This window comes from Myodes glareolus, chromosome 23, assembly GCF_982192425.1.
Source record: "Myodes glareolus chromosome 23, mMyoGla1.1, whole genome shotgun sequence".
Lineage (NCBI taxonomy): Eukaryota > Metazoa > Chordata > Mammalia > Rodentia > Cricetidae > Myodes > Myodes glareolus.
In genome coordinates, this window is record NC_142048.1 from 50012636 (window position 1) to 50034519 (window position 21884).

Sequence of the window (21884 nt, forward strand, 5' to 3'; positions counted from 1 at the left end):
CAAGATTGCCTCTAGAGAATGGAGGTCACCTCCCATGACCTCTGAGACCTCAGATTGCAGCCCATCCACCTGTGCGCATGGGAGGGCGACTCCTCCTCCCCCTCACAGGCACTCACACTCTACTGACCCCAGGAGGTGCTGGGTAAGGTGGGTCACAGCCCTGAGGACTTGTTTCTTCTTAAGATCTCCTGGACTCTAAGATAGGAGGGGATGTGACCACTCCCGCACTTGCTTTGTGTCAGAAACCAGTGTGCAAATTGTCAACAGAACTCACAGTTACCCTTACTAATCAACTCTATTTCCCTAGCAGGGATCATACTTGGAATTTTTTTGATTTGTGATGACTGGCAAAAAATAAAAAATAAAATAAAAAACCTTTTCTTTGAGTATTTCTCAGGAGTATAGGTTATTCACTGGTGGGTTCACATCAAATCCCAGAGGAGGGAATTTGCAGAGGTAGAGACCAAGAAGCTCTGGAGAGACCATCTTCCAACCTTCCAAACTAGAACCACTGTCTGGTTCTAAACAAGGAAAACAATAATCCCAATAAATGATGGAAGTTAGCACTCTAAAATGCAGAAGTTAAGGTGGAACATAGGGTAGTGATGAAGTACAGGGGATTTGACCACAGCCTGTTGCCTAAACTTTAGTGTCCCTGAGTAAGGCAATTAACCTCTTCCAAGTTACTTTACAAAGCCACAAGGTATTGGTCAATAAAAGCAGAAACTTTATTGGGTTGTTGTAAAAAACTCTTATCGCAATAGACCAAAAGCTCTTTGCAATCAACAAATATAAGCTAATATAAATATACTGCATATATTATATACTGTAAGAATGCTAGTTGGCATCATGAGTATCAAATTATCATGATTTCTGTGAAGTCAACCAAAGTTGTCCTGACTCTACAATAAATGAAAATTTAATGTTCTCACCTGACTTAATAAGTTGTTAAGTTCAAGAGCACTTTAAGGTTTTATGCAATAGTTAATAATTTATATTTGTTAAACAAGCAAGGATCATATTTTATAGTTTCAAATACCTCAATAATTTTATGGCAACAGTAATGTCATTGTTAAAGAAAAATCACACAAAATAAACAGTTTTATAAGTTAAAGTAAAAAGGTTACGTGTCGCTACAGAGAAAGGAGTGAGTCATCACGTCTCACCTCAGGGTGGACGAGACAAGGACAAGCTGAGAAGTGAAGTGTAGTAGAAATATGGATAGTGGGAAGAAGGAAAATAGTTCTCACTACATGAAATCATTGATAATCCTTCTTGAGGTGTCTTGTATTTATTCTCTCGAATGAGATTGTTTCAGAGGAATATATGAGCCTATTGCATGAGAGATGCCTTTAGGATTGAGTCCAGTGTAAATTAAGACAAAAGTAAGAGAGAAGAGGTCTATAACTGGGCTAGCAGAACCATTTGAGCTTTTTTCTTCTTCTCATTTTGTGTCTGGAATCTGTGCTCCTCTTTTCAATTGCCGCTAACTGGAGTCAGGGTTTTGTTTAAAACAGTTTCATTTAAAAGTTAGACACTTACATTCCAAGAACTTTTGACTAAGCCTCACATCATCATGGGTAAGTACCATGTAATTTTCAGGTCTGAAAATGAGCACTACTTCAGATTTTCGTCATACTTGATCCATGAATGAGCAGCACGTGTCACCCCTTATTTGTATCCAAAAGACTCGGAATCAGTTCAGTAAACTGTAGACTACTCACATAATGGCAGGACAAGTCTTGGTTAGACCTGCGGTTTCAGAGATTGTATAAGGCATTGAGGGATGAAATTATCAACGAGTGACACACAATCTTGGAAGGACGCTTGGGGTATCCATAATGTTTGTCACATTAGCTTCATGATGGTCAGCAGCATGATCAACTCTCACAAGTGTACTGTGGATGAGAACACTGGACCATACATGATTTTTATGTACCACTGGGGTCATGTAGTAATAAAGTCAGCATTTCTGCTTCTAGATATGGAGCCTAAACAATTGTTGTTTTATGCTATAAGGCATATTTATATGTAGTTTTATTATACACATTTATCCATATAATGGTATATATTGATGTTTTCCTACTTGTTAGAAAAACACAGAAATAAATACAAATTGGAAAGTAATCTCAAGTTTATAAATGAATTCAGAGACAATATATACCACAAATAACTTGAAGGCAAGAGAACAATTTGATATGCTTCTCTTTTCATGCAAAACATGAATCAAAAGAATCTTACTGGAAGAGTTCAGTACAGAAAAGTGTCCTAGTGAGCACGGGTGGTTTCGTGGAGAAGCAGGAATGGAGCATTTCCTAGCATGGCTGAGGCTGAGAAACATCTGGTAACACGCTTTCCTGTGTAGTTTTGTTTAGTGTGCCTTAATGCCCATCTCCTAAAAGTACAGGCCCGAGATCCGAGACACGAGGCACAGCACATCATCTGGTGGCTCCCCAAGTGCAAAGAGGCACCTGGGATGCTCTCATAGATGTGCTCAGGTCACGGGGGCTTCCGGAACCACCTGCTCTAGCTTCACTCTGACCAACTCTGTCCCTCGTCTCCTCTTGAGCGCAATTCACCAGGGCCATCATCTTACTTTCTCCATAATGACTGAAAGAAGCGATTCACAAACCCTTCCTTCATGAAGGTGATTGTGGCCCAGAATCACTCAAAGAACTGACTGTCCAATCCACAGGTACTCAAGTCTGGCCCAGGGTCCATATCTTCTGATAACAGCAGGCGCCAGCTTCAGAACATAAAACCCGCTTGTTCCACGAGCATACTAAGTTGGTACATGCCTGCCTCGTTTCTTTCCTGAACACAGGAAGGCAAATACTCAAGCAGATGGGAAACAGGAGAAGATAATAAGGCCCTGGACTCATCAGCTGGAAGGGAGAAGAGTTTCTGAGCACACAGATCGACATCATGATGGCAGTTGTGAGAGCAGAGGAACATCAAAGGGATCTTGAGGGCCACAGTCTCTCCCTGTTCCCATCAGTGTGTGTCCTATCTACAGGGCCTGTCTCGGAACTTTCTATGACAGCCCTATAAATGCAGGTGGGCTCCTCACTCCCCACACACTGGTATCCTGCTCCCCCTTCCTCCAGGTGACTCTCAGTCATGAAGACACTTGCCCTCCTCTCTCTCCTTGCCCTGCTAGCCTTCCTGACCCAGGCTGATCCTCTCCCAGAAGCAGCTGAGGAGACTAAAAATGAGGTGCAGTCAGGGGTAGAGGACCAGGATATGTCCATCTCCTTTGGAGGCCCATAAGGCTCTGCTCTTCAAGATGCAGGTGAGTGGTGATGCCCAGTATAGTAGTGGGTTGGAGTCTCCTGAGAGAGGTGGAAAAATGGGCCCTGGAATCAAGTCAAGATCAATCTGACTTCCTTGGTAACTCTGTCTTACTTCCATCTACTTCTTATTCATAGCAGTAATAGTGAGAGTGAAGTAAGTCAATTGATTTTCTTTCTCTGAATAATAATGCATTTGCTCTGAAAATACACGTAGGAATTTAACCAGAAGGTAGAGTGATATATTGAGATCCTCATAGACAAAAGCAGTCTTAGGTAATTCTATATTTTCCTTGTCTATGGGAACTAAAATCATTGTAAAAGTGCACTCAAGTATATGGATGGTGAGAAATTAACCCTTGAGAATGGACCTCAAGTTCTGCACGTTACCAAAACTCCTTTTAAGTATGTTATTTCGGTTTGCATTGTGTTGATCGTCTGTTGGCTGTCATGAGTCCAACGAAACACACCCGTGCTGTATCACACACCTTCAGAGGACTCTATGCAATCCAATCCTGCCAACCTGAAAACTCAATTATTGACTCTTTCTCTGAGTCTCCAGCCTCAAGAAAGATCTCGACATGCTACTGTAGAAGACGACACGGCAGATTACCAGAACGCTTCAGGGGACTGTGCACCATAGGCCGCAAAGTCTACTTGTTCTGTTGCCGCTAAATATGGAGACCAGAAACAAGAAGAGGACCATGCTCTCTGAGGCCCAAGACAAGTCTCTGATTTCCACGCCTTTGTGTTTCTCTTTTATCTCCAATAAAGTGCTTGTGATAAGCTCCCTGTGTGTTTGCATTCTTTCAGAATTTGCTATAAGGCTCAGTCTGGATTCTGAATTCATTCTGAATATGAAGTACTAGAATCTTCAAGGAAACCTTTGCCAATGAATAAATAATTTAGTTTATTTATTTATTTATTTATTTATTTATTTATTTATTTATTTTACAAAATAGGAGCTCCAAATACCAACAATATTTAGGATGGTCGCAGGATTCATACACGATCATTATTGTGTTGACCAAACTCCCCACTAAAGTTCTTCCAACCTCTCTCCCTATTGCAAATTCTAGACCCTGGATGCACTAATCTCATGCATTCTTCCTTCACACTTCTGAAGTTTGGGGTAAAATTTTCTTGTAAAATAAAAGAGCTCATTGTTTTTAAACTGACCTGTTGTAAATATGGGAAATTTAAGGTACATAATGGGAAGGGCTGACACATACATATGCAGACTGTGAAATGAATAAATTGGGGAATTAGCATATCTGTCACCTCACACACTTATAATTTCTTTATTGTGAAACACAAAATTCTACTGTCCTAGCTATTTTGAAATTAACAGTCCGTTACTACTTTATGATCATGTTATTGTGTAATAGTTGGCCAGAACTCATTGTTCCTACCTAAAATGCAATTCTATACCCATGGATCAACCTCTCCTCAGCATCTCCTGACCTTACCAATCACCAATAGCAAGTATTCTAGTCTCACTTTGCATGATGTTGGTTTTTATCCTGTATGTGAGAACGTGTTGCCTTCTCTTTGTGCATCTGGAGTTCACACATTGAGTGTCCTCCAGGATCGTCTCAGTTATTGAAAATTCCACCTTTTTATGATTGAAGAGTGTTCCATGTGTACATATGCAAACAGAAACAATACACACATGCAATGTTTATGCAAACCACATTCTCTTTATCAATTCATTCGCTATGGAACATGAAGGTCGATGCCATCTCTTGGCAATAGTGTACAATAATGTACAAGATACAGAGCAATAACACTCAAAGATATCTACATCTCCAACTTATGCTCACTTTCATTTGAGAGTTTTGTTTTCTAAACTCTTTCTACAGCCAGAAACAGAATATAAGGGATTGAGAAAATATATTTTTCTGTGCTTTTGGAACTTTCCTTTGTCACTCAAAGGTTCACAGGTCATTTTAGAAATTTACAGGTTAGAGGAAAATGTTCTCCAGTCTAATGTGGCCCGGATGTTCACCTTCCCAGTCCCTCTTAGTGCTTTGCCACCCCAGATGACAGAGTTCCTCTCACTCTCTTCAACCCTCTAACCACACACTTTCCTTTGCCTACATCTACCCTCATTTGGGAGTTCACCTAAGACTCCTGGTTTACACCCTGCCCCATTGCCTTCCAGTCTTCTGATGTGGGTGACCATGGATCTTTGGTAATTAGCCTCAGGAAAGTTGTGCTTTAAAATGACCTGAGAACTCTGATACCCAGGCTATACCTAGAACAGTTGTAATCAACCCTTTTGTATTGAATGCTCTGCATTGGGATTGATCGTGTTTCCCATGTGTATTAACTGGAGTCTTGGATACAGAATTCAGGAACCACCTCAGGTTGAGGCAGCATTCTCACTCAAGTCCTTGAGAACTGTAAGGAGGAATCCTGACTAGATTAAGTGGTTGGTTCAGGGTCCTGGCCTTTCTTTCCTTTTCTCTTTCTTTCTTTTTATTTTCAAAACAATCTGAATTTGAATACCAATCCCCCAAAACTTCTACCAGGGAACTCCTACATCTGATAAACACCTTCAATAGTGTGGCAGAATGCAAGATTAACTCAAAAAAAAAAAAAAAAACTAGTAACCCTCCTATATACAGATGATAAATGGTGTAAGAAAGAAATCAGAGACGCATTACTCTTTATAATAGCCACAAACAACATAAAATATCTTGAGGTAACTCTGACCAAACAAGTGAAAGACTTGTATAACAAGAACTTTAAGTCTTTAAAGAAAGAAATTGAAGAAGATATCAGAAAATGGAAAAGTTTCCCATGTTCTTGGTAGGATCAACATAGTAAACAAAAATGGCAATCTTACTAAAATCAATCCACAGTTTCAATGCAATCACCATCAAAATCCCAGCACAATTCTTCACAGACCTTGAAAGAACAATAATCAACTTCATATGAAAAAAACAAAAAACCCAGGACAGTCAAAACAATCCTGTACAAAATAAAAACTTCCGGAGGCATCACCATCCCTGACTTCAAGCTCTACTATAGAGCTATCATAATGAAAACAGCTTGATACTGGCACAAAACAGACAGGTGGACAAACAGAATTGAATCAAAGAGTCTGTTATTAATTCACAGTCTATGAACACCTGATTTTTGACAAAGAAACTAAAATTATACAATGGAAATAGAAGGCATCTTCAACAAAACTTCCCTGGTAGAAGTTTTTGGGGATTGGTATTCAAATTAATGGGTCTGGCATAACTTGAAGTTAACCTGTAGATAAATGCAAATAGAGTCATATCTATCCCCATTCACAAAGCTTCAGTTCAAATGGATCAGAGACCTCAACACAAATCCAGCCACACTGAACCTCATAATGGAGAGAGTGGGAAGTAGCTTTGAACGCATTGGCACAGGAGATCACTTCCTGAATATAACCCCAGTAACACAGACACTGAGATCTCTTTCTTTTTCAGGTGGCTCTGATATAATGGCAGAGTGAATGAAGGGCAGATATATGGAATTTTATTAGCTTAAATTCATAGCAAAAAAAAATCACTTTCTGGTTTCCCTCATGTTCTAGCAATTGGCAAGGTCATACACCTCTCACTAAATCTCTCCCCAAGGACAGAGACCTGAACCACACTTGGGTTACACACTAATCCTGCATCCCCACTGCAGATATTCAGATGAAAAATAAATGAGAAACTGTTCACCACAGCATCCCAATGAGTACAGGGCTTTATGCCACTTACTCGTTATATGTTCCCAGCTATTCCTGAGAAATTAAGTGAAATGATGTAGTCCCACTTCATAAACAATACATTGACCAAGCAAAAACTGACATCTAAAATAATCCATAGGCCACAGGTTCCCTCGCTATATACATGCCAATGCTCTGTTCTTCTACTGCTGTGTCAGAAAGCATTACAGTAAGAAACGGATTCCGTACAGCACATGCATGTATTCTAACTCAAATCTACCACTAGGACATTGGTCAATGCCATGGGCAAAAGGAGAAGCGGTTCTCTCGGGTTTGGAGAGCTCACTGCAGAAGAACTCTCCAGCTTGGTAAGCAAGCATTACTGGTGTCAGGAGGAAGCTCAGCAGGACCATGAGCTGAGACAAAGACGTGCAGAGTATTACTTTCCATCCTGGCTCAGGAGGAGGAAACCATCAGACAGATGCCCCTGTCTGAAGCTGAGTGGGTTTTAATCATGGATATTTGTAAACATTATAAATCAAACCAGTTTGTCACGAGCAAGCTGGCTCTAAGTATTTCTGTTCTACCACCATAAGAGGCCTTGGTTCCTCCCCTGTGGTCTTCTCCACAAGATTCAGAGTTCCTCAAACTATGGCAAATGGGTTCCAGTATGAACATCTGTCTTAGTCCACTTAGTCTGGCATAACACAACACCACGTATCACGCCATTGATAATAATGTTATGCACAGCAGATGGTATAAATTTCCTGCAGTTATGTGAGCTATGAAGTCCAAGACGAAAGTGTCCAAAGGTTCACTCTGTGGTGATGTCCCATTTCCTGATTGATAAGCGGCAGTTTCAGGAAATTTCCTCACCTGGTAAAAGGAACAAAGCAGTTCCTTCAGCCTCTTTTATGAAAGAATTACCCCATCCATGGGGGTTCTTCCCTTTTAACCCAATCCCCTGACAGAAGATCCCACTTGTGAATTTCATTAACTTTAGGAGTAAGATTTCCACACGCTAATTTTAGTGAGACTTAAGCATTCAGATAACAACATCACCCAATAAGAGGAAAATTAAAATATTAATATTTAAATCTTGGGAACAAAAATACAGCATGGTGACATAAGTGAGATTTTGTTACTGGTCAAGAAATTGCCAAATATATGCTCAAGAGGAGCTGGGACAAGCCTGCATTCTGAGAGCAAGTGTCTCAGGACTTGAGGTCACCTTAAAACATTGGTTTTCCGCCTAGGAACTGTCTGGTGAAAAGCTGGTGCATCTCCAGCACGCAGTGTCCATTCTGATCATGCTGGTTCTAACACAACCTTATAGAGGACTAGTATTAGTTTACATATAATGCCTCTGAACACATGTCACTTGGCTAGACTGTCGACTGCCAATCTCTCTGCTATCAGTCCAGTCTGTGGGACATCCAGAAGGCATTGTGTCTCCAGGAACCGTCTCACGAGTGTTTTGCCCATGTCGCTCTAGATAACTGTTTATCCTTGTCTATTGACCAAGAAAGGTTGCATCTGGGTCCTCCAGAGAACGGCATGATGTAGACATATCAATCACACTGGAGACTCCATCAGTAACTACAGTCACACTGCAAATCTAATGTACAATCTTCTCATAGTGCAGCATCCCTGCTCCACTGAATGGCTTAATTAGCTCTAATAGGGAGGCCTAACTATCTCTAATAGTTATGACCTAGGTCCCGGAGAGGCTCACTGAGAACTGGCTTTCAAATTCTTCTCTACAAATTCTTTGAATATTTACTCCAGTCATTTTCACCAAGTATAAAGCATGATTCATAAGCCACGCATGTCCTTCGAGCTCTTCCATATTGTCTGACATCAGTGATCTCACACGCCCGTGCAGCACCAGCTCAACTGTGTAAGCAGTGATGGGCAAGCAAGTGCTGTCTAGCTCTGAAAAAGACAGATAGGGGGAGCCTCTGGGAAGTCCTGCCTTGGCCCAGCTTTTCCAAATTGTGTAACCGTCCTTGCACCACAGATGCTGGAAGCACCCAACAGAAATTAACCACAAAAAAAGTGGGACATCCCAACTGGCTATTAAATAGGGCAAGTCTGCTCCATAAGGGCACAGCTGCTGTTGTCCCCAAGATCTGAACAAAGGAGTGCCATCTCTGCTGCTCTGCTCTCTGCACAGCCCAAGGATCTGTGAGTAACAAAATTCCCTTAATTTTCAAAGCATGGGTATTGTCATTGAGGCCCAGCTGCAACGGATTTCCTAAAGGCAAGCTTGCCCTGGGATGCCCACATTTGCAGAGACTCTTCTCAGGCTCTGCTATGTGGGCCTCTGGTGACATCTAAGGACAGTGGTTACTGGTTAAGGGGAAATCCACAAAGCTTTCTTCAAAACACAGATGTCTTCCTTGTCATTCAGGTAGGGAGAATAATATAATCTGAAAAACGTCTTTCTGTTTTAAGAAATATCTCTTTGGGTCACTTGCCGTTTATCACTTGACTTGGTTTTGGCTTCTGAGTTGCACACATTGCCTACATATGGATAATAGTTTCATATCAGGTGTATGCTTTGCCAACCTTTCCCACCATGCTCGAGTTGGCCATTTCACTCCCATGCTCATTCCCTCTCCTATGTAGAAGCTGTACAGTCTGGCACAATCCCATTTGCCCGCCTTTGCTTTGTTCCCATACAAGAAATGTCTGTTCAATTCTTGCTCTGAACTTTCTTCTCATAGTTTTATACTTTCAAGTCTTGTGTCTGGATCTTTAGTTCATTTTATTGGAGATCAACATCCAATTGTGCATCAAATCATTGGGTTGTGTGCTTTAACACCGACTGTCTCAATTGCCACTCATAGATGCGGAGAGGTGGAAAGAATAAACATTCCTCCTTTGGGGATCTATGTTTTACCTAGCATCACAGGAGTTCATTTCATAGTTTGATAAGGTCAATGTGCTATCAGAACCAACCCTAAAAAGCCTTGATTAACACATGTCATCAGGATCCATGTCCGACCCCAGAGTCGACAACTTCAGAAGGCCTCAGAGTCCATCTTCAGAGAGGTAGAGTCTTTGTGCCCTTGAACTTAAAGCATGAGAGTGCCGCTCCTTTTCATCTCTTTTAGCATTAAAAAGTAAACACTCATTTCAGTACCAAGTATAAAATCCAAAACAGTAGCGGAGTCCTCCTCATCCTCACCAGCTTAAACTAAAGGCAGTCACCAGATACACAGGTGGAGGCATATGTGATGGAAGCTGTGAGAACAAGAGCATCAGGAGAGCCTTAAGGACAGATCTGTTTCCTTATCACTGTCGACCTTGTCCAACTGCAGGGCCTGTCTCAGACCCTTCTCTTCACATACCCGCCCCTCCCCACATGGTTACTGATTATTTCATTTCTTAGGAAACCCATGGCCATGAGGACACTCATTCTACTCATTGCCCTTCTCCTGCTGGCCATGCAGACCCAGGCAGAACCACTCCTCGGAAGAGCTGAGGAGGCTCTAGACCAGGAGCAGCTGGGAGACGATGACCAGAACATAGCCATTTCCCTAGGAGGGGAGGAGAGCACTGCTTTCCTAGACGCAGGTGAGTGACATCAGCATGTTAGAGACATGGAGCAAAGAGAAGGGGTGGAGATAAACTCTGAAGTCAGGTCACCCAGGGGACTTAATTGCTTCTTTATTTTTCACATTCAATAGCAAGAGCCCAATAAATCAATTTCTTTCTGTGAAGATTATTGTTCCAAGATAATTTTATGACTATCACTGGGGTTAATACATAAAACGATTAATAACATTGTTTTTCTATATATAACTTGGTAGACTTGGTCAGATGGAGAATATTTTATTGTGTCTATTATAGTTTCGTATCTGGAGGTTTGTGTTTAGATTTTTATATAATGGTCAGATGCACAAAATATGTGTAATGGTAGGAGAACAAAAATGAAAAGAAACAGAATTAAGACAAATTGTTATTGGTCTTTAGTTTTGTGCAGGTCCGATGTTTAGCATGCATATCTATTCATATTGATTGTGATTGCTCAGGCTGTTGTCCGTAATGATGAACGTGGAGGACCCACTTCACCTAGCACATGTCTTACCCAGGGTCTCTTCCGTCCTGCTGACTTGGGCACTGAGTGTTTCCTGTGGTTTTTGTATCCCCAGATGTGAGGTCAGAGGTGACCTGCTATTGCAGAAGAGGAGGCTGTCGTTTTCCAGAACGACTTGTTGGCGCCTGCAGGTACCGTAACATCGTCTACCGACTCTGCTGCCGCCGATGATTAAGAACAAGGCGATTAGGTTTCTCACAGTAGTTGAAAACCTGAAGGATCCTGTTTGTCCCACGCTGTGTCCTTGAGTTCCTTCCTATTTTTTTTTATCTAAATAAAGTCTTTGCAGCAAGCTCTTTGTCTCTGTGCTGTGCTTGTCTGTTGTCTCCAAGCAAGACTCTGGGAATCAAGTACCAAAACACTGTAAAGAAATGCTGGACTGCAGATCATAAGAGTATGAAAGCTACCACACAGGCTTCTGGTGATTAAGAGAAGTTGATTCTATTGTAATAATTTCCATCTCTTATCATGCCACTCTACCTCATTTAGATGAGAACCACATTCAAAGCCATTGGCAATGGGGGGGGGGCAGAAAACATCATAACTATCTTCAAGTCTCCATAGTCCCAATGATCTGACTTCTCAAAGACGCCAACATCCTCATTCTGAATGTTAGGATTTAGCTGAATATGCCGAGATCATATATGTGCCCATAAAGCCCTACATTTGCACCACCTTCACAGACACAACTTTAAGTAGCAATCAGAAAGGTTAGCACATGCTACATTCCACAGTCCCAGAGAGGTGAAGTAACAAGGAGAAATCAAAGAGGGACTCAAGGATTTCCCTGGGAAGAGGAAGTAGAAGAGATTTCCTGGATAAACTGGGGACAGGTGACGATGGGAACATAAGGGATCAGGGGCAGTATAGAAGGAGAGAGTAATCAAAGAGATATCTTGATGGGACAGGGGACAATTTGGGGGCCGTGTAGAAACCTGGTGCAAGGGAAATGGCCACAAATCGACAAGAATGACCCTAGCTAAGACTCCTAGCAATAGTGGAGAGATGGTCTGAATTGGCCGTCTTCTGTAATCAGATTGGTGACAACCCTAATTGTCATCAGAGAGCCTTTGTTCAGTAGCTGATGGAAGCAGATCCAGAGATCCACAGACAAGCACTGGGCTGAACTCCATAAATCCTGTTGAAGAGAAGGAGAAAGGATTGTAAGAGCCAGGGTGTCAAGGTTATCACAGAGACAACTAACCTGGGCTCATAGGAGCTCAAAGACACTGGACCGACAGTTAAGAAGTCCACATGGAACTGATCTAGGCCTTTTACATATGTGTAACAAAAGTACAGCTTGTTATACTTGTGGAACTCCTGGCAGTGGGAGCCTGGCCTTCTCTGATGCTTTGACAGGCTTCTGGGAACCTATTTCAAGTACTGGGTTGCCTTACCAAGCCTTAATAGAATAGAGCTCAGTTTTACCTCAACTTGATGTGCCTTGCTTTGTTGGCACCTATAGGAGGTCTGCCCCTTTCAGAACAGTAATGGAGGAGGAGTAGATTGAGGTGAGGCAGAAGGGAGGAACAGGGAAGGAATGGGAGGAGAGGAGGGAGAAGAAACTGCAGTCAGGATGCAAAATAAATGAATAATTTCAATTAATAAAATACTTCTGGACAAGAAAGGTTAACAGCAAAGACACTAAGTAGGAATCAAAGCAGGCAATCCCACCCAGCTATGCTCATCGCCAGAACTATCTCTGCCCACATCCTGTGAGGATGGAATTGATCTAAGTAGCCCAGGCTTTTAGAAACACGAAATCCATGTGCTCATGTCCTTATCTATACCCTAAGAAAACTAGGTGTAGGTGTCTTAAGATACCTTATCTATACTTCTCAATTAGTGCTAAGCAGTTGGAAAATGTGACTGACATCAATCACATAACAAGACAAGCCAGGACACAGGAAGGTACAGCAGGAGGGGTCAGGTGCCAGAGAACAGGGTCCTCAGTCGCCACCCCAGCTCATGCCTCTTGTCCAGGTGCCTGGGTACTGAGCTGAGCATGGTGGACTACAGAGGGAACCGGAGGCCTTGGGCTTCCAAACTTTAACAACCATCCACAAATTCATCAGTCATATTTAAATATGGACGTGTGAGAATGCCTGGAAGTTACTAGTTTAACTCTAGCAAAATAGATTTCCAGGCCTTCCAAAATCAGAAGGGATAAGAAGGAGTCATGCTTGTTTTTGTGCACTCTACCCTCACTGATGTTCAGAAGACCTCTTAATTCCCAGATTCCAGCCTCTTCTATGGAATCTCTTTTGTTCTTCTTGGAGTGCTGGCTTTGGATCTAACGTGGCCACTGTGAAGAGTTCAGAAGACCGGTACTTGATACCTACTGCTCTGAGAGGCCTCTGAAGACTCTGGGGAAAGAAGAGCCGTTAGGACAGCTGTGCCACCTGCCATGCCATCTTGGTGCGGGAGAATTGTCTGTATTCTGTCAATCATGTATTTTAATAAAACGCTGATTGGCCAGGTAGGAAGTATAGGCGGGTCAACCAGACAGGAAGTAGAGGCAGCGATGAGAACAGGAGTATTTCTTCTGGGAAGAAGGAAGCTCTTCCTCCATTCCTGGGCAGACCACTGAAGAGGCAACAACATGTGAGCTGACAGCTGAAAGAGGTACCAAGACATATGGCTAACATAGATAATGATAATGGATTAATATAAGTTACAAGGACTAATAAGTAGCCTGACCTAATGGGCCAATCAGCTTTATAACTTATAGAGTTCTCTGTGTGATTGATTTTCTCTGGGACTTGCCGGCTGTGGGGTACTAGGCGGGAACAGATACCCCAACAAGCCGGCCCTCATGTTACACCATCTGTCCTCTGCTGATGGAGCTGGTCTTTCTTCACTGCCAATTCTTCTGGTCAGCATCTCATGCAGAAAAACATTTCAGTATGGAAGCTCCCTGGAGCAGCTGAACATAGGCAAACGGACCTGGGTTGCAACAGACTCTGTTTCAACGCGGACTCCTAGATGACTGGCGGTTAAACTGGCTTAACTGTGGGAGTAAGAGTGGAGTGAAGAGTCAAACAGAGCCGAGCTAAGACCTGCATGACTGCATCCTAGAGGCTCCTCTTCAGTCTAGTGACATCTGATGGGCGGGGTGGGGGACGCTTATCTTGTTTGTATTTGGTCACTAAAAGGTGGATCACAGAAAACTGGATCCTTCAGAATAGGGTTAGAGTTTAGTGTTTGCGTATGTGTAAGGGAAGGCACGGGAATGTGGACGGGAACCACACAAGGCTCCCTTATTCTCCTTCAACCCTTTGGTGATCCGGGATTTCTGCTTACACCACATGTTGCATCTATCTGATGGCTGACGATGATTACTGGATGGGCAATGAAAAAATAATGATAAGCTCCTTTGATCCCCAGCTGCTTAAATATTTATCAACTGCCATGTTATTGCTCTCTCCTGGAATCTACTGCTTTTAGAACAGGTCAGGAACATTCATTAATCCTCAAAATCACATCCTGCACTTCCATTAATATATATCCCTGCAATTTAATGGCACTCATCCAAGAAGGGCTAGAGAGTGTCTAAATGTGCTAAATGTGACTCTGCAGTAATGTCAGGGATGGCCTTTGAGGAACAGTTTCTATACCCAATGGAGACGCTTCAGTCCTGACTCCTCGTGACCGAGGTATCTAGTGTTTTCTAAAACCAAGTTTCCTTCAAAGACAATTGAGGTTGGGCCTCATGGCACAGGCTTATGACTCCAGCACAGGGTGAAGCAGGCAGGAAGACAGCAATGCCCATGCCAGAGCGGGCTGTCTAGTAAGACCCTGGCTCACATAAGCAAGCACGCCCACCGCAGTGGCTGTGATCACTCTACTGACTTTCCTGAATGTGTCCTTCAAAGCTAAAGACACTAATTCTGATGATGTTTCCTTTGTTCACAGCTAATTGTAAGAAATGAGCACTCACCTGTCTTCTCGGTCTTTAAAATTCAGGTGTCAGCTCACTGACTCTGGTTCCCTCTTTGTTGAGTTCTATACTTGGTATGTGGTAGAACTCCATTGCATTTTACTCTTACATGTGACTATCTAATTGCTCTGACAACTTTTGACTGAAGTGACTTCCGTAGTTCCTACTTAAAGAACCATGGTGTCCTCGAGGAATGTCAGTTACTGGTGTGTGTATAAAAGTGTCATTTTTGTATGCTTACTAAAAATAAAACAGAGTGCCATAAGCCCATTAAATATCTGGATTTATCTTAAGCAACACTGTCCACTGTATCCACCAGTGCCTTACTTAGACAGGCTCTGAAAACAGGCTCCTGTGTTCAGGTCAAGTCTATTTTTTTCTATTCTGGGTTTCTCACAACTGTACATAACTTTGAGAATGTCTCAGGAGCTCCATTATGAAAGTCCCAGGGAGCAATGGTTTCCCTTACCAAAGTCTAAAAGATGTCTAAAAAAGAATTAATAACATTTTTCTAAACTGTTCAAAAATATTGAAGAGAAGGGATACTTCAGCATTTTGTTTTTCTTTTTCAAATATTAGTGAGAAAATGTTGACTCAGGCAATAGGAAATGATAACGATATCCTTCCCATCACGCTGTTCCGCAAGCAGACACTAAACACAGAACCATTGCTGGAAGCTATGAGAGCAGAGAAACATCAATGGGGTTTGAAGGGAAAGCTCCCCCTTCTCTCATCAATGCCACCTTTCTCTACCAGCAAACCCTGTCCCTGCGCTTTCTCCTAGTAGAACTATAAATCCAGGACAAATCCTCATGCCACACACACTTGGTTCCGGTTCATCCATCCTCCAGGTGACTCTCAGCCATGAAGACGCTTGTCCTTATCACCACCCTTCTGCTGGTCCTCCAAGCCCAAGCTGAGCCTCTCCTGGGAGCAGCTGAGGAAGCCCCTGAACAGATGCAGTCATTAGAAGAGGACCAGGCCATGTGCACTCCTTTGGAGGGCTTGAAAGCTCTGGTCTTCAATAAGCAGGTGAACACATCCACACAATAGAGGACTAGAGTTAAAAGAGAAGATTGCCCAAAGGCTGTGGTCTGGAAAGGTCCACCTTGCTTGAAAACTCCTTTAATTAACTTTTCTGAGCTTTAACTTTCACAGTGAAAGTTAACAGAATTGAAAGTTAGTTGAATTAAATGTTATTTGAAGATTAAAAAGTCTTCCTCTGAAGACTTGGTTCTATGATCTGTCTCTAACTCAACAAGCTTAAGATGTGGACAGATCTAAATCCTTTCTGAATCAAAACAGGTCAAGTTAGGTAAAAAGAGAAGATTACACTTATAGAGAATAAGTTTGAATCTGGGCCACTAATAAGTTGAGTGTCTGTGTGGAGGACCAGGAGTACACAGAAGTGAAGACTATTGAGCAATGTCTCAAGACCCACGTGATGAACCCTTGTTGTGGGTATTGACTTTTGTTGACAGAGTTGTTAATACAGCTAGGTCTAAGGAAGTCACGTGTCACAGCCATTTGATTCAGCACAAAACATCTCAATACTCTTTGCCATCCATGTCTGACCCAGCACTCAGTGCCTCAAGTTCTCTGTTCACTAGGTCTATCAAGTGACCAGGGTGCTCCTGCCGCGCCTGCTGTGTTCATCCTCAACATGTGAGAGGCACCTGTTTAATATCACCCGGAATGCTCCTACGATGCTGCCCATGAGCGTGAAGAACTGAGACCAAGCAAGGACGCCAACAAGAACCAGGAACCAACTACCAATGCCCTTGTACTTGTTCTTGATTTTCTTTATTTGAAATAAATTCACTGCAGCCAGTTTTCCATGTTAGTCTTCTTGGGTATCTGCTACTAGACTCAATGAGAGTTCCTTTGGAAATCAACACTAGAATATTTAATGACAACCCTTTAAATAAAATCCTGCCACCCAATCCTAGAAATATCAAGAATTAACACAGGCTTGAGAAGTAGAGTTTTAGGAAAGTTTAAGAGCACTTCTGATCGTTGTGTGTGTGTGTATGTGTGTGTGTGTGTGTGTACATGCATGTGTGTTTGTATGTATGTGTGCGTTTCTTGTCTCCAAACTCTGCCTTCCCTTACATTCTTATCATCCTCAAAGACAGTTCTCAGCCCACCACATTTAAACACTCACAGTATCTCACTTCTCAGGAAAGCCACCAAATTCTTCGTTAAAGTGTTTTAATTTTATTGAAAAGACTCCAAGAAAATATCTGTATTTTAGGACTTGAGATTATATTGGTTTCATTTAAGACAGCCTTAGCAATCATATTAGAAAGATTCTCAAAAAGCAAACAAAAGACTGCAACACATATAAGTATCTCTATAAATATACACATATAGATTTGATGAACTTTTATCATCTGGGCTGATAAATCTCCCTTCTAGAACCAAAAACTATCTAACAAAAGCTCCCATAGGAAGTCTGCTTTTGAGTTGGTGATTAGGGTTGTCCAAGAGACTACTAAAATAACAGTCTGTTACTATTGTCCTTGCTTGCCCTCTAGTGGCGAAAGATAAGTTCTTTATTACTGACGATATCATGTCCTTCAGATATGCCTCAGAAATACCTGACCTAGAACTGACCAGAAAGTCTCCTCCCTGAGGACTAGCATTCATGGTGCCTTCTGGTACCATGTAAGCGTCCAGAGGAGGGAAGCAACCAACCGTCCTATCCATCTATGAAGTCTATGAACCACAAAAACAACCCTCATGGTGCAATAGTGGCATGTATATCTTGCCAATAACAAAAATATTCTAACGAGTTGGCCTTGAGGACTGCTCAGCAAGACACAATGCCCGGTTCTGGAAACCTAGCCAACTACCCATGGATCTCAAAGGAAAACCTACAGCCACCATTTTACGAAGCCAGCACAGTGCCTAACTCCACTCTAAATATCTGTTCTTATATTCACAGATAAATGTAGTCCTTTCCTCTCATCAAGGAAACATTTCTTTGCAACCAAGGGAGATCATTACAGAAAACTATAACCAAGCAATATGTAGAGTTTGGTACCAATGGATACATTTACAAAGCAACTGCCTCACCCAAGGCTCAAGGGCAGAAAGACTGGAAGAGACAGATGATCTGGAAGTTTGCTATATATATTGTGTCTTCAAAAAATATCAGAAGTTACACCCTTAAAGTCTCTCCAAAATGAGTTACTAAGCATGAGTTGAAGAGGGACAATAGCAATAGATATGCTGAAGTGGATGGAGGAAAACCCAGGAGGCAACAGCCCTGTACAAAACTGCAGACAACTAGAGAATGCACAATGGTAGAAATAGTCTTCATTGGTGGAGAGCACATCCATTATTTATCCAATAATGAATGATCATCACTGAAAACATCATGCAAGTAACATATTCATAGAGGCAAGGTGTATTTATGTAATTAGGAACACATATGTACAAACACATGTGTATGTGACAACAAGTAATGAAAGCAGAGGCCATAAATTTGAAAGAGAGAAGGGAGGGGTACTGTGGGAGGGCTTGTAGAAAAGAGAGGGAGGAGAAAATGATGTAATTATATTTTATTCTCAAAAAATAAGAGACATTTAAAGGGCTTATTTCAGAGATGATAGTTATGCAAATTATGTTGATTGCTGTGACCATCTCACAGTGTATGCATGTACCAAATCATCACATTGTAAAAGAGATGAAGTAAATCCCAGTTCTTGCCTTTTGCTGTCTTTCATTCATAGAGATGTGAACATCTACCCCTCCTACAACTTTGGGGGTGGATAAACGCTATAATGAGAACACTGTAAAGGGTTCTGCATGTGTTAGCCCCAAACTCCCGCACAACAGCTGTAGGACCTGGAAGAGCTGTGGATGTTAGCACACCACCATGCTAACAGCTGGCAGGGCTATCCACATGTGATCAACAGTTTTTCTCAAGTTCTCTTAATTCTGAAGGATATCAAGGGTCGTCATTTGTTTTTGGAAACACACAGTTTCATTGGTACTCAATATCTTGTACATTAACTCATACTTTCCTTTGGTCACACCTTCTTGGGGCTACCAATCGTACTCTCCAGAGAATCACCCTTCCTATCTACAGACTCGATGGAAGCTCAGCTAAGGCTTTCTGGACAGCAATGCCACTATCTGGCCATGAAGTGCCATTGCAGTGTGAGCACCAGGTCTGTGCTTAAAGTAAGGGAGCTTCTGAGGAGAAGGCAATGCTAGTGCTTGGTCTTTTCCTGGTTGTTGACCAGTCTTAGGTTTGGAGATAAATACGAGGCAAGTGAAAAAGAGAAGAATAGAAAGTCCTAATTGTTGGAACACAGTCCAGGAATGGTGTTGTGTGAAGAGAATTTGAGGGTTATGTGAAAACTCCAAGACAGCAAACCAAGAGTCTTGTGACCTCGGTTTCTTCAAAACACGAATTGTTCTTGGAATGCGTTTTGGTGCCCATCCCAGGTGTGGTGGGTAGGAATGAGTTTACATCAGATTATTCCTTAACAGCTTCCTGCTGGTACTCATTTAAATGTTTAAACTATCCTTTATAAGCCCCTATGGAAAGACACATTTTTGTCAAATGTGGCTTGTCCTTGTGGTTGTATAGAGTTTGAAATCATGTGAACGTTACTCATGTGGCCTTTCTTAACCCTCAGAATATAAATTGTCTGGGACTCCGAATAATGTTGGGTGTGGCATGAGACTTTAGTCTGCCTACCTTTGAACTCCATTCTCTCAGGCCCCACTTCAGATGAATGCCCCCCCCCATTGCCTAAAGCTGTTCCTAGCCTTGACCAGCATTCCAACCTTCTTTGCCTCTGACAAGGATAGCCTAATTTCAGCAGAGAATCAGTTACGGAAGAGAACACAGCACTCCTTATGCTCAACAAAAGGTTGAAATCTTAGCTCCAAAGGAAACGAACACTTCTCTGAGCCTACAGTTGAGTGATGGGCTTACTTAAAACTAATTTTTTAACCCCTCCTGACACTCTTGCTACTCACAGAAGGGGCTGAGTAAGACATTCCCTATCTCATTCTACCTATTTAAAAAGATTATACAAATTGGAGATATGTGAGATATGTAAAGCAATGACAGGTCAAAAACAGTTGAATATTAAAATGCTATCTTCATCACTGCTGCTCAGAATTCTGTTTACTGTTGATTCTAAGCAGATCTTTGGCTATCAGGCATCAGTGGTGGCCATTACAGCACTAAACACATGCTGGAGGGAAAGACAGTGGACAGGGCTAATGCCAGGGCTTCTGGAGGACATTCTATTGGGCACAGCATCTATTAGACATGTGGAGTTTGATCAAGTCTCCAACAAAACCCATGTGGGATATGGTGTTTTAAATTTCAGTTTCATTTTAAACATTTTCCTAAGTACCACGTATATGAACAACACAGCATCTGCTCCTCTTTGGCCCTCATTCGCCCTTCCACCTGCTGTCATATCCCCATCACAAATTTACTATCACTTCTTTAATGTAATCATTACATCTATATATTTATACACATGAGAATAAATTTTAAATACATACATATACACACATGTATGTATAACAGGATCCTTTTAAGACTGCTTCTATCTCCTTGTGTATAGAATTAACCTCTTAGATTTAAGGCCAAGTGAAAATAGGACCTTATAAAACTGAAAACCTTCCCTATAGCAAATAAAAATAGTAAAAAATCAGTAAAGAGGAAACTCACAGTGGAGTAAAGACCCTTAGCAAGCTATACATCTGATAAGGATTATTATTCAGCATATACAAAGAACTAAAAAGATAAAACAGTTAAGAAAATAATAAATTGAAAATGAACTATGGATCTGAAAAGAGAGTTCAGAAAAAAAAAGAAACAAAAATGTCTAAAATGAGATTAGGAATATTCAAGGTGGTGTGGCTGTACTGCGCAAGCCCAAGTCTGACCAAATTCCAGCATGGAGATGGGAACTGGGTACAAAACCCCCCGCCCTAGCAGTGCTTGTATTGCCAGTTGTTGGCTAGAGAGGGGATGGCTCTTTCTGAGTGCATCCCCTGGTAAACTGGCCATGTGAAAAACCTCACATCTAAAACATATGGGCAGCACAAATTGGTCCAGATGGATTTAAAAAAGAAAAAGGACCTGAACTTGGGTTGGTAGGGAAAGGGGTAAACCTGGGAAGAGTTTGGGGAGATGCAAGTACTCTGCCAACAGGTTAACAGGTTGTTGGAAACTTTCAAAGAACTAATAAAAATAGCAAAGATATATATTTAAATGTGTTCATCAAGGTCAACAGGGAAATCTAAATTAAAAGTTCTCAAAAGTTTTATCTAACCCCAGGAAGAATGGCTAAGATCAAGAAAACAACTGACAACAAATGTGGGTGAGGGTGTAGGGAAAGGGGGGCCCTCATTCACTGTGGTGGGATGCAAATTTGTGCAGGAACCATGGAAACCAGTACAGAGACTTCTCAGAGACCATGAGGGAATCTCCATACGGCACAGCTGCACTGCTCCTTGGCAAACACCCGATGACCCAGCATCCTGCTCCATAGACACTTGTCAGTCATGTGCCTTGCTGCTGTGCTCACAACAGCTGGAAAATACAAACAGCTAAATGTCCTTCAATAGAAGAAGGGATCGTGGAAATGTGGGACATGGTTCTGAGGGTGAGTCCCATGTAAAGGACAGTAGAGTTGATAGACAGGAGAAGGAGCTAGAGCAGAGTCACTGAGATGTAACTTTTTTTTATCTAACCTCCTGCTCACCCTTGAAATGACTACTAAAATGTAGCCAATACCTTCTTTATAAGGGATTCGTTGAAGATTCTGCTACCAAGCTCACAGAGTCCTGACTAAGCCACATAGAAAGCATCAA

At 41.9% G+C, this 21884-nt stretch overlaps 1 protein-coding gene, 1 long non-coding RNA gene and 1 pseudogene across 3 annotated transcripts; all 3 read left to right on the forward strand.

Annotated features, from left to right (window-relative positions):
* Positions 1–2897: 2897 nt before the first annotated feature.
* LOC146890552 (alpha-defensin 23-like) lies at positions 2898–4078 on the forward strand (annotated as a pseudogene). Its single transcript, XR_014998622.2, has 2 exons — positions 2898–3292; positions 3853–4078. The product of XR_014998622.2 is annotated as an alpha-defensin 23-like (transcript).
* Positions 4079–9025: 4947 nt separating this feature from the next.
* Positions 9026–11381, forward strand: LOC125414506 (neutrophil antibiotic peptide NP-1). The gene is made up of 3 exons (XM_048456574.3): positions 9026–9171; positions 10382–10566; positions 11145–11381. The coding sequence occupies exons 2-3, from the start codon at positions 10389–10391 to the stop codon at positions 11258–11260; spliced, it is 294 nt and encodes a 97-aa protein (XP_048312531.3). The 5' UTR covers positions 9026–9171; positions 10382–10388; the 3' UTR covers positions 11261–11381.
* Positions 11382–13634: 2253 nt separating this feature from the next.
* On the forward strand, positions 13635–16863 carry LOC146890551 (uncharacterized). The gene is made up of 3 exons (XR_014998621.2): positions 13635–13714; positions 15881–16061; positions 16640–16863. It is a non-coding gene; the product is annotated as an uncharacterized LOC146890551 (long non-coding RNA).
* Positions 16864–21884: the final 5021 nt, after the last annotated feature.